This window comes from Microtus oregoni, unplaced genomic scaffold (assembly GCF_018167655.1).
Source record: "Microtus oregoni isolate MIOR12 unplaced genomic scaffold, Mior012 000070F_ref0000104, whole genome shotgun sequence".
NCBI classification, from domain to species: Eukaryota; Metazoa; Chordata; class Mammalia; order Rodentia; family Cricetidae; genus Microtus; species Microtus oregoni.
In genome coordinates, this window is record NW_024543977.1 from 7,180,903 (window position 1) to 7,193,363 (window position 12,461).

Below are 12,461 nucleotides of genomic sequence, written 5' to 3' on the forward strand. Positions count from 1 at the left end.
AAACAATTAATAAATGGGACCTCCTGAAACTAAAAAGCTTCTGGAAAGCAAAGGACATGGTCAAAAAGACAAAACAACAGCCTACAAAATGGGAAAAAATCATCACCAAACCCACATCAGAGGTCTGATCTCCAAAACATACAAAGAACTCAAGAAATTGGTCATCAAAAGAACAAATAATCCAATAAAAACAAAAAAATGGAGTACAGACCTAAACAGAGAACTCTCAAAGAGGAATCTAAAATGGCTGAAAGACACTTAAGGAAATGCTCAACATCCGTAGTCAACAGAGAAAACACTGATGACAACTTATGCTGGAGAGGTTGTGGGGTAAAGGGAACACTTCTGCATTGCTGGTGGGAATGAAAGTTGGTACAACCCCTCTGGATGTCAGTGTGGCGATTTCTCAGAAAATTAGGAAACGAGCTTCCTCAAAACCCAGTAATACCACTTTTGGGCATATATCCAAAGGATGCTCAATTGTGCCACCAGGACATGTGCTCAACTATGTTCATAGCAGCTTTGTTTGTCATAGCCAGAACCTGGAAACAATCTAAATGCCCCTTGATCAAAGAATGGAAAAGGAAAATGTGGTATATTTACACAATGGAGTACTACACAGCAGAAAAAAAAATGATATCTTGAATTTTGCAGGCAAATGGATGGAGCTAGAAAACATTATTTTGAGTGAAGTAAAACAGATACAGAAAGACAATTATCACATGTACTCACTCATAAGTGATTTTTTAATCATAAAGCAAAGAAAACCAGCCCACAAATCACAATCCTTGGACTTCCCACAGGTCAGGGAACCCTGATTGCTCTTTGGGCTGATGAGGGAGGGGGAATTGATTGGGGGAGGGGGAGGGAAATGGGAGGCGGTGGCCGAGAGGAGGCAGAAATCTTTAATAAATAAATAAAATTAAAAAAAAACAATATGGACACTAAGACTTACATAGATCTAGTCTACATGGGAAGTAGAAAAAGACAAGATCTCCTGAGTAAATTGGAAGCATTGGGACCTTGGGAGATGGTAGAAGGGGAGGGGAAGAGCTAGGGAGGGGAGCAGAGAAAAATGTAGAGCTCAATAAAAATAGATAAATATAAAACAATAATTATTAAAACATTTAACATGTGTTTCTTAATATTGTTTATGCTGGTTATAATTCTAATTTTATACTTTATATCTGTTTTTATTGTATATAATTTTGTATTGGGCTTGAACTCTCTTATTTAGAGAACAGGGAGAGGTGATGGGGAACCTCCTTCAGCCTTTGAGAAACTGGACCAGGTTGAGTGTGACTTTGGGTACTGAAAGGTGTGCACTGGCTGCTCTCTCTCTCACCTGGATGCTGGGTTGGGTTTTTGTTCCTGATTTGTACAGAGGCCTGTAATCTGTACGTTTCCCTTAAATAAAAACCCATTTATTATACTCAATTCTGAGCTAGTGTGGAATTACTTTATTCACATTCATCTTTAACTAGTACACCTCAATAATGAACATATATAGATTAAAAAAAATAGTTTATATAACATGAATGTTTACAGTGGGCCTATTTGTACTTGTCTTAATCTAGAAGCAACCCATTGGGTTAACGAACAAAGCATGTGGTACATACATATCACGGGTTTCTATTCAGCAAAAATAATGAACAGCTGACTTTTGATCCATTCATTCCTTCAGATGCTGGCCTATAGCCTCTTTACTATCAAAGGGCTTTCTAAGGAACTATCTACAGACTTTGGCTAGCACATTATAAAACTATCTTACTCTTTAGTGATCTTGTAGGAAATATTGACAAAGTAACTTTAACTAATTCCTAACTCACTACTTAGTTTCTGGTTTACTTCACCTTTTCAACTATTTGTTTTTCAGTTGCCCACTACTTGAGGCTAGGCAAGTGAAGCTACAGTAATAATGCAATACACACCATCTTCAATCCACAAGCTCTCAGTTCACTGCCACCAAACGTAGGCCATTGGAGCAATCATTTCTAGTTCACCATCAAGTGGAATAACTATCAAATCAATGTCAACACTTAGAACATTAGCATCTTCTCCTATTAGTGTAGCACAGGTCAGAGGTTGGCAAACTAAACCCCATGAAACAACTCTGGCTTGTTAATTTTATTATCAATAAAATACGCTGCCTTTATACTATCAAATATCAAAGACGAGTATTTGTGACAGAGAATGAAAACCTTCCCAGGAAAATCTGACTCCTGACTTACAGCAAGTTCTTTGAGGCTAGTAACATTACTAATTCCTAACAAAATGATAACTAATTTTATTCTGAGGTACATTAAGATCCTACTTGGCTGAAACAGCATATATTGAAATTATCTAAGGACAGATGCCATCTTTTTATTAGGCAGGTATCTCAAACAACAATTTTTTTGGAGACAAGATTCATGATGACTTCAAGCTCACAATGCAGCCAAGGCTGACTTGACCTCCATGTCCCACATAGCAGAACAATAGGTGGTGGCATTGTGACTAGTCTATGCAGTGCAGGGCTTTGTGGCTGCTTAGCATGCCATCAGATGAGACAATCCCAGACCCTCACACATCGTGTTAAATGTGGAAAACAGACTCTACTAACTTGGGCCATAGTGGTCAAGGAAACAGATTTTCCAAGTCAAATAAGAGATACACAATGAAGCAAAAGCAACAGTTAAAAGAATACTCACGCTGTATGTGAATGAGCTGCTTTGGCATCTTGAACTCCCCAGGGTAAATGGACTCATAGTAAGCGATGTTACTTTCTGCCTCAGGAACTGGAATAACCATATTATCCCGCTTCTCGCCGTACACCTGCTGTGCAGAGATAGCCCGTTGAAGATGGTGTTCCTAAAAACAGGGAAAACACAGTGTAAGCTCTAAAATGTAGCTATCATAAAGATGAAGGAGTTTGGGGAGCCCTAACAGCACAGCTAGTATAAGGTTCTTTTTGCCACAGGGGCTCATTATGTAGACCAGGCTGGCCTCAAACTCACAAAGCTCCATCTGACTCTGGCTCCGAGTGCAGGCCAAAGGCGTGCATAGCATTTTAAGATGATTTAAAGCAGAGGCACTACTTTCTCAAAAGGTAGTATTTGCCAGAGATGAGAATCTGACTAACAGCATAAAAGCTTACACCTGAAGACAAGAGTTATTTTTTTAAATATAACTTTACTTGTTCACATTTAGGATTAATACAAGATAGGTATCAACTAGGAAGAAAATCAGCATTAAAATGTCAATGCCATTGTTTACATGGAGGAATCAGAAAATGGATCAAATTCAAACGAGCAGAGACATTCTCAGGCCACTCCACAGTAGCCAGGTTAGGCAGGGTTAGCATTCAAATGTCTAATTAAGTATCTTCAAGAGGAAAGAGAACCCATGAAGGGTGATTTGTTTTTCAGGGCAACTTTAGAATTTTCCTTTATGCAATGAATAAAACTCTCCAATGGAACTAACCAACTATGCTTTACCAATAAGCCATTCTGGGCTAGTAGACACAGTTTAACACAGAACTGACATTTGGGGTTTGGGAATGGCAGTAGCTTTCAATATAGATGTCACCTTATCCTGGTTTTGCAAATTAGACATTTTTCAAAAGATTGACTGACTTTCCTAGAATCACTTCTCTCTTGGAAACCCAGTGCTTGTGGCACATGATTAGGACAACTGGAGGGGGGAACCTAGCTATGTGTGAGGACCTTTCAACAGAGCACAGAAGTCCCAGTCCTGAAGAAGGAGGAGAAGCCCCTAGGCATCATCATGTTTAACCTAAGTGGCTGAAGGAGCCTGGAGGGTTCGGCTACACTGCGTTGGGAATGGAATCTGAACCTCAGGTGGGAAGTGACCCATCAGGCTTTTCATAATGACCAGTGCTATCCATTTAGTTTCATGTTCAAAGGTAAACACAGCAGGACTGCAATGCTAACTATAGTACCAGATGTTGATTAGCCGGCCATGTGAGGGTCCTTCAGGCAAACAGGGCTCTGTCCAATGATTTCACAGATGTTATGCTCAGAGAAGGCCATCTCTGGCAGCAGAACCAGGGTGCAGCTATATCAGAGCTCCAGGTTCAAGATTTCACCTCATTTGGAGCACTTGTTCCCCTATCTCAATCTAACCAAGAAGGCCGGAGAAGAAGCCTGGACTAGTTCCACAAATACTGTTATCTACTGATTTAAGCCTGAGTCTAATTTTTCCATCTTGATTCTTATACAAAATGACTTCATGAAGCCTGGTGGTGTTGGTGTACCCAGGAGACAGAAGCAGACAGATCTTTAAGTTCAAGGCTAGCCTGGTCTATAGAGTGAGTTGGGACTACACAGAGAAACCCTGTTTCGAAATAACAGAATCCAACCAAACCCAAAGACTTCAGAATCCATTGCTTATTTACTGCTATATGAACATCACGACCACACAGTTCACACTGGAAAGTCTACTAACCCTGAGCTGGGCTCCACAGACCATAGAACCCTTGCACTCATGCCTCCATTTAACTCAGTTCCACACATTGAGAGAGAACTGCAGACACAGTTGGGGACAGAGATTTCCATTCTGAGTAACCAGAGCAGAAGCTTCTGTCAAAACTGTTTGGCTGGCAGGAAAGACGGTGTGAGCCTGGATTACTCTGTCTATATTCAAATCTTCAAGTGATGGACAAAGAGGCATCACTGTAGGCATCTTCTGGACTACAGAACTGTGCACCTCTGCCAATTGCTGCTGGTACTACTTTCAGAGACCCAGGATGGACAGCAGACTATGTATAAGAAATATTTTATGATTCAAATATCCTGTTCATATAGTTTTATAAATTTAAAAGGTTCTTTCATGGGGATCAACTAGAAGAATCCTTTCACAGAAAGGAACTGTTATTATCTTCATAATGAACATATACTCAAAAGGTCAATCTCTGTCTCAAGTAAATTTTCTTCTGAATTTCCAAAGTCCCCTCTGGACATACAGTAAGACTAAGGCTGGAAACATGTACTCTGGACTCAGGCTGCTTGGATTAGAGCCAACTCCAACATCTAACAGTTTGTGATTCCTGGCAAGTGTTCCAGTCCGTCAGTGAGGGGAGAAGGAAGAGCACCCAAGAGTGTCTTTACAAAATTGACTAGCATTTAATAAGACAAATGTGAGGCTGAAGGGTTTGGTATAACCTCTGAGCAAAATAAGTTTTGATTTAGTTATTACTCAGAAAGCTCTTATTAGTTAAGAGAACACCAGCTGCTATAAAAGTCTTGTCCTCATCCAGCCCTACAAATGCCTAATTTAGCATAAACTTACACACACACACAAAGCATTCCAGCTGTATGAAAAAGTCATTAAGAATGTATATATTCTCCCAAATACTTTTTCTGTACACATAAATGTAATCTGCAATATATTATAAAGTGATTGATATACAGAGAGCTTTACTGTCTTACTACACGCTTGTTTCACTTGATATCTTGAAGAGCTTTCCATACCAAGACTTTATTCTCTGCAGTAGATACTCTAGGTTTCACCGCACAAGTCAAGTGCATGATAATTTCACAATACAAAGAGACAGTGGAGAAAAAATAACCTGGGAACAACCTAAATATGTACATTTTCTCCTTACATGCTACAAAAGCAAACTATCTTTGTATATGTAAAAAGTATTTTTTGGACATGGGAAACAATCTACAGACAGCCATAATGTGTTTAAACAGACATTCAACATCTATTTCAACAGTCTCTGGAATAATATTACTTAGCAACCCTGCACATTTTAATTTTTTTAGGCAGGGTTTCCTTATGGAGCCCGAGTTGACCTGGAGCTCACTATGCAACCCTGGATGACCTTAAACTCAATGGCACTGTTCCTGCCCCAGGCTTTTAAGTACTGGGTTCCAAGCAGAGGCCATCACCTGGCTTAGTATCTCGTTAAAAACAAACAAAAAACCTGCCAACCTTTATCTTCTCATTTTCATATTATATATATATATATATATGTTAACAGGTGTGCATTTTCCTTACAAGTTATTGCTAAGTTCCCTTATTTGTTGCTTTCTGTGCTGAACTCTGGAAGGGCTGCCTCCATTTAACGTTAAAGAAGTGAGTCTCATGAAATAACAGTACAAACTTCTGCTATAGTTTTATTTTCTGGATTTTTTATGTGTAGAAAGTTCTGTAAGTCAAACTTACAGGCCGCTTTATAGTTTGCCACACTTAATCTCAGAAAAGTTGCTTAGTTAAAAACTATAGTGTGTAAACAAATGATTTGTTTAATGTTTGTGTTGAAACTTTCTGCTTACTACTGGCTCCTAGGAGATAGCAGAAACTAAGTGTGACATGTGTTTTGGTGCGTCCTAGCTGGGATACTCCTGCTCTTAGATGCCCTCCAGTCAGGAGGAGAGAGGCACTCTATACTCAGTTTGTACAGTTGTTTCCAGCTCAGAACCCTTCAGCCATCCTTCAGGGCTTAGATGAACATGGAAGACAAAGTTTATATTGGGTCCTCCTGCAAATCTAACCTGCACTCTGAGAACACATTTGAAACACTGGGACTGTTGCGGTGCATCTGTAATTCCAGTGTTTCTACAGCGAGATTGGGAGTGGATACAGGAGTCCCCAGAAGCCTGAGGGCCAGCTAGCTAGTACACACAGCAGTAAATGATGAGAGAGCCTGTTTCAAATAAGGTGAAAGACTTCCACACTCTGCTGTGTCAATAGATTGATGTCTGATTATAAGAGCTGGCTGAAGGTACCTACCGCCAAAGAGTGTATGGCTCTAAACAGGGCAAGCCCTTAATTTCTGTAAAGTCAGAAAATACCTTAAAAAAAAAAAAAAGTCCCAGAGTTCTATTAGCTCCCAGGAGATGAACCTGTCTGAAAGGTGGGCTTGTCAATGTGTCATGAACATCTGCCCTTACTCACATGGTACATTCTCTGTTCCAGATATTCAACATGCTCACTCCACCATGGGAAGCCCCCACTTGTTCTTCACAGTCGAGCTTAAAACAATCTTCTCCACTTCATGTACATGTACACAAAACTGTCCCCTCATGGGTGTGCTAAAAGAAGCATGTTTTATACTTAGGCTAGCAGGCTGTCATCACGTTTACCCAAAATGTGAGCTCCTTCCGAAGAGGGGTCCAATTTACCTTTTTATCTTTTTCTTCAAAAGGTGTATTTTCTCATGGTGTTTGGGGATTATAATATTTTGGAGACAGGGTTTCCCTGTGTACCAGTCCTAGCTGTCCTGGAACTAGTTCTGTAGACCAGGCTGGGGATTATAAATTTTTAACCTTGAGGACTAGACAAGAATATCTTTGCAAATTACTGAGATTCTAGTTGAGGAATCTGGTTTATTTGATAGGATTTTATAAATTATCACTGAGGAAAGCTGAGAAAGCAATCTTAACGAAGCACAAGGAAACATGTTTCCCTCTGCTCTATAACAGAATCAGATAAATGCCACAAGCCACTAAATTTCTATTTAAGCAAGTAATGACCTAACAACAGCGGTAACAATTATTAAGACTATTCTAACTGAACCAGAGACAGTTTGTTCTAAGTAGCAACAATATATAAAATTCCTTCTGGGTAAATAAGTGATGGTTAATTTTGTTAAAAAAAATCTACTAAAGGGTAATAATCCAGCTACAGTCACACTAGAGTCTTTGCTGTTGGTCAAACTTCCAACAATGTTTCCTTCTGCATCTCCTCCAAATTTTGTACACAAGTCTCCTCCTACACAGATCAAGGCTTATCAAGTCTCTTCCACTATACTTTCACTAGAATGGCTAAAATTGAAAAGGCCAACATCAAAAGTTGCCAAGGATTTGGAAGGACAGCATTTATAGCCTGTCATTGAGAAGAAGTCACAGTAGTTTATAAAACCCAACATGTACAGTTGATATTGCTTGGCAAACTCGCTCAAATCATCTTACTAACAGCATCCAGTGTCCACAGGAGGACATGCTACAGTAACAACTCAGGGGGAAAGTGTGTGTACAGCACTGACACCACTATCAAACAACAGTCTCCCATACCCCAAATAAGATAAATTATCGTATAGTCAAAATGTGGAATGTGAGTAATAAAAAGGAAGTAGTTACTTTTACATACAATATCACAACAACTTTCAAAACCAGCTTCATCCACAAGAGCAGCACTGGAGTCCACCTACGTGGAGTTCTTAAACACACGAAGTTGAAGTTAACCTATGGTAGGAAAAGATCCTGGCAACAGCCCCCTTGGAGGAAAGGCATCTCAAGAATGATGGTGATATTCTGCATTTTGATGTGGGGTTAGGTGATGCGAATATATGAATGCTAAAATTCAATTCGGATACACTATTTGTAAATTCCTCTGTATGCAAAATTCTGAAATTCTATTTCAAGAATTTAAGATTATAAAGGAAGTTTTTTGTTATTTCAAAGTATGAATTATTTGCTGGTTAAGTACTAAAGTTGAGCACTGGGCATGTCTGGGTGGCATGAGAGTCTGTGGCAAGGAAGGATGTTTTACAGCCATTGCCAGAAGTTCTCATTCTACCAGAAGCTTGACAATGACGGGCAGCTCAGCAACTACCTCACCTGTTACCAGGACTGTGTAATATTAGGTCAGCAGCTCCCCAAAGGACACACGACCTTTGTTCTGAGACTCACAGAAACTGAAAAGACTAAGTCATCAGGATAAAAGGTACATCTGCTCTCCTGTGGCAGGAAGAGGCCTGTCAGTCTGGAAACAACCATGCAAACCTACCTGAGCCCCTTTTAACCGCCCTCGTTAGACAGATGGGCAGAGAATCCACTGCCTCTCAGTGAGCTAGCTTTTGTCATCTTTCTTTCCAAAACATCTTGTCTTTTAACTTAACTGGTACATGGTTTCTTTACAAAACAATCAGGGCTTAAGTTACTACTATGCTCAAAGGCAAAATAAGTTTAATTTTGATCCTTGCCTTTAAGTCTTCTTTGTAGCCCAATGGGCGGTTTGTGCTGTATTTCTCAAGTTCCTGCGAGGCTCGGTGAGACGCTCAATAGGGGGAGGGCAAGAGTAAAATGATAGTTCCCTACTTATAGGAGCCACAATCTAACCAGAACAAGTCCCAAAGCTCCTTCCTTTCTCTCCCTTTCTGGTTAGAAACTCCATAGTGATAATGTCTATACCTCACATCAACGGCTTCTTTCCATTTGCTTCTGGTTTCTTCTAAGTTAGTCAAAGAAAGTGCACAGCTATTCTTTGTTCAGCCAGTGTAGGCAGTACCTTGACTGAAGGCAAGCATGTCCAATGGCCATGAACAGCTACCTAAGTTCTGCTACCTGTGCAAACTCGGCTCCCCACTGTCCTCAACAGTGTCTGTGCTGCTGGTGGGTTTACATGTTCATTTCTGCTCAGATTTCACAAAAGCTGCAGACCAATCTCTTGCCATGAACACCTCCCCCCATGGTTTCTCCTGATTTTATTCAGTTGTCCCACCTTCTCTTGTGGAGTTACTCCAGCGGTCTTTCTCAAGAGGCTGCACTCATTTTTTTTATATTGTTTTTATTTATTCTTTGTGTCTTTCACATTCCATTCCATTCATTTCCCTGTCCCTTTCTATCTGCCCTCTGCCCTTGCAATCTCCCCCCAACAATAAAATAAAGAGAAAAAACCCCAGTTTTGTCATGGCAGCTGCAGTGTGACACAATGCGTCTCACAGTAAACCCTCTTACCCACATCTCTTTACTTGCAAGTGTTCACTGCCGAGAGTCACTGGTCTGGTTCAAGGTCTCTGGTTTTTGCTGCAACATCTTGTTGTTGTCCTGTGTTGTTGAGATCCTGCAACTTTGGGTCTGCAGGACCAGTTCTTTTACATGCTCCAGCAGCTCAGACAGGGGGAATGTGGGCGTGGGTCAACTCATAATCCTGGCTCTGGGCCTGGGTAATTGCTGGGTTAGTCAGAGGCTGAACTCTTAATCTAAGGCTCCCTACTATCACTATCTTCCTACTGCAAGCTGTTTGTGATGTGTATCTAACTAGTTCTTCCAAGCCAATAATACCCCATCACTTTCTACCCAGAGTCAGTATCTTAAAGAACTTTCTAGTAATAACAGAATGCAGTAGTTCCCTGTCTACTATTTATATCCCTCTTCATTTTATGTGACTGTACTGAGATGTCAACTTTTCCTTTGGAGCTTGCCCACCATTTTTACATAACAGTTTTTACAGCAACAGAGATTTTCAAGTGTCTCCCACCTTAGAAAGCACCGAGTGGAGGATGGCTGCATCATTAGAGGCCAACCTAGGCAATGCAGTCAGATGACCTCTGAAAACTAGGCTATCACCATCACCCTCGGCTCAAGTCTGAGCAGGGCAGAAACAGGAGAAAACTTCCTGACCATCAGTGAATTGATGTCCCCAAACTACATGCATCACAATGTCAGAAGGGATGAGACAGAACAGGCCAGAAGCACAAATAGATGTGGGGTGCAGGTGATGTTAGCACTTGGGACGTGGAACAGGAAGGCCAAGAGTTCAAGGATAGCCCTGGCCACACAAGACCCTGCTAGGGGCCATGATGTAAGAAACGATTTGTGAAGATAAATGGGAAGGCCCAAGGAAGAGAGAAAACAAGGAAGCAAATGAAACAATGTCCAAGGTCACAGAGATCAATGCACTATTCCTCTGTGTGGTACACACATGTATATGCAAATGTGTGCACCCAAGTGAGCTCCTGTGGAGCACTGAGTGTGGCAAGTTTCCTTTTCTCTACCTTGTTCTTTACAGACAAGGTTTTTCACTGAACATGGACCTCATAAGCCTGGCTAGGACTGGCTAGCCAGCAAGCTCTGGGGGATCCTCCTGCTTCTGCACCCTCAATGCTGTTAGAATGTGGGGTGCTACCCTTGGCTTTTTACATGGATATTGGGGATTTGCTATGAATAAGCCCCAGGATACTATCTCCACCTCCTCAGTGCTGAGATTACAAGCACAAGCCAGCATTAGTGGATTTTTTCCTTTTTTATGTGGGTTCTGGAAACTAAACTCAGGTTCTCACAATCACTTTATGGACCGAGTTATCTCCTCAGCCTCTGTCCTATTTCTTTTCTCATAACTTTTCTATAACTGAAATGATCTCCAAATAATCATTCTTTAGAGAGAAAAAAACAAGTAGACTTGTAGTAGAAATGGATATTTGTGTCTTCCCCTCTGCCTTGGACAGTTTGTGAACCCTGTTTTCTTGCCACCAGGCTTTGCAGACAGCCATGCAGCTTACATGGTAGATAGCATGGTAGGTAACAGAATGATGGGATACAGTTTTGCATGGACTAAGAAAAGTCCAGGTTGACAGAATTAGTCACCTAGTCATTGTATACACTTGTGCTGACCCACCTGGAAAAAGTGATCCAAAAAAGTGCTCTTTGAGGTGGTGGTTCTAAAACCAGACACTGTCTTTGAAAAGTAGTTCTAGAGGTATCATTCAGCCACACAGGACTCGTGTGCATCAACAATCTCAGCAAGCAGTCAGGGAAGAAGGATTTGGAGTCCTCACAGGTGCCATGCCCTGCCCAACAGACCATGCCTGTCCTATAAGTACTTAATATGTCTTATTTAGGTCAGCGTGACATATTGAAAATTTGACAAGTCCCAATTCACAATGTATAATAAGTCTCAAAATCAAGTCATAATGCTAAGCTGTGATATGTAGTTCCTCCCACTGATGAATTTTGATTTTTCGAGACAGGGTTTCTCTGTAGCTTTGGAGCCTGTCCTGGAACTAGCTTTGTAGACCAGGCTGGCCTCGAACTCACAGAGATCCGCCTGCCTTTGCCTCCCGAGTGCTGGGATTAAAGGCGTGTGCCACCACCGCTTGGCACTGATGAATTTAAAATGAGCTATTTCCCATGAAGTTTACATTTTTCAACGCAGGCTCTATTTACCATGGAGGCTCTAATGCTGAAGCACACTGTATGGAAAAAGATTAGGAATTAGAGAACTGGAGCTGAAGATGTGCGTGGTCACTTCAGCCACTGGAGACGGACCAAGCGTGCGTTTGCCTCACAGTAGAGCTGAGGAGTCGGAAGACTGGAAGGCACGCACAGTCAGCATCTAACTATCTGGTTCTTTACAACCCAGTTCCAGACCTTTGACACACGTCAGTGGTCCAGAATCGCGAGACTCCCAGTGGCAGCTACTAGAGCACTTCTACTACACAGCAAAAATGACTGAAGAGCAGGACACCCTTATCAAGTAGCAGCGTCAAACCATACAACACACACTTCACCCTTACTTCTAGGTCTGTTATTATGACTTCAGAATTAAGTATCATAAAATAAATTTTACTGTTTAAAAGAAAAAAAACTTATTCAGAGAGAAGACTTGTATGATGAACAAATTTGGTTACAGCAAAAGTGTCAAGTGTGATTAAATTTGACCTATAAAAAAATAAGTTTTATTTATTTTGTTTTCCAGCTGGCTAATGTTACAAACAGCATTCAGCTAGTGTT

The 12,461-nt window shown here is 40.9% G+C and overlaps 1 protein-coding gene across 3 annotated transcripts in view; it reads right to left on the minus strand.

Moving 5' to 3' along the window:
- Positions 1-12,461, minus strand: part of Epc1 (enhancer of polycomb homolog 1) — a 101,195-nt gene that overhangs the window by 39,761 nt on the left and 48,973 nt on the right. For all 3 annotated transcript variants that reach the window (XM_041641501.1, XM_041641500.1, XM_041641502.1), the window contains exon 2: positions 2,691-2,850. In XM_041641501.1, coding sequence (XP_041497435.1) covers positions 2,691-2,850 — 160 coding nt within the window. The remainder of the gene's footprint in view (positions 1-2,690; positions 2,851-12,461) is intronic.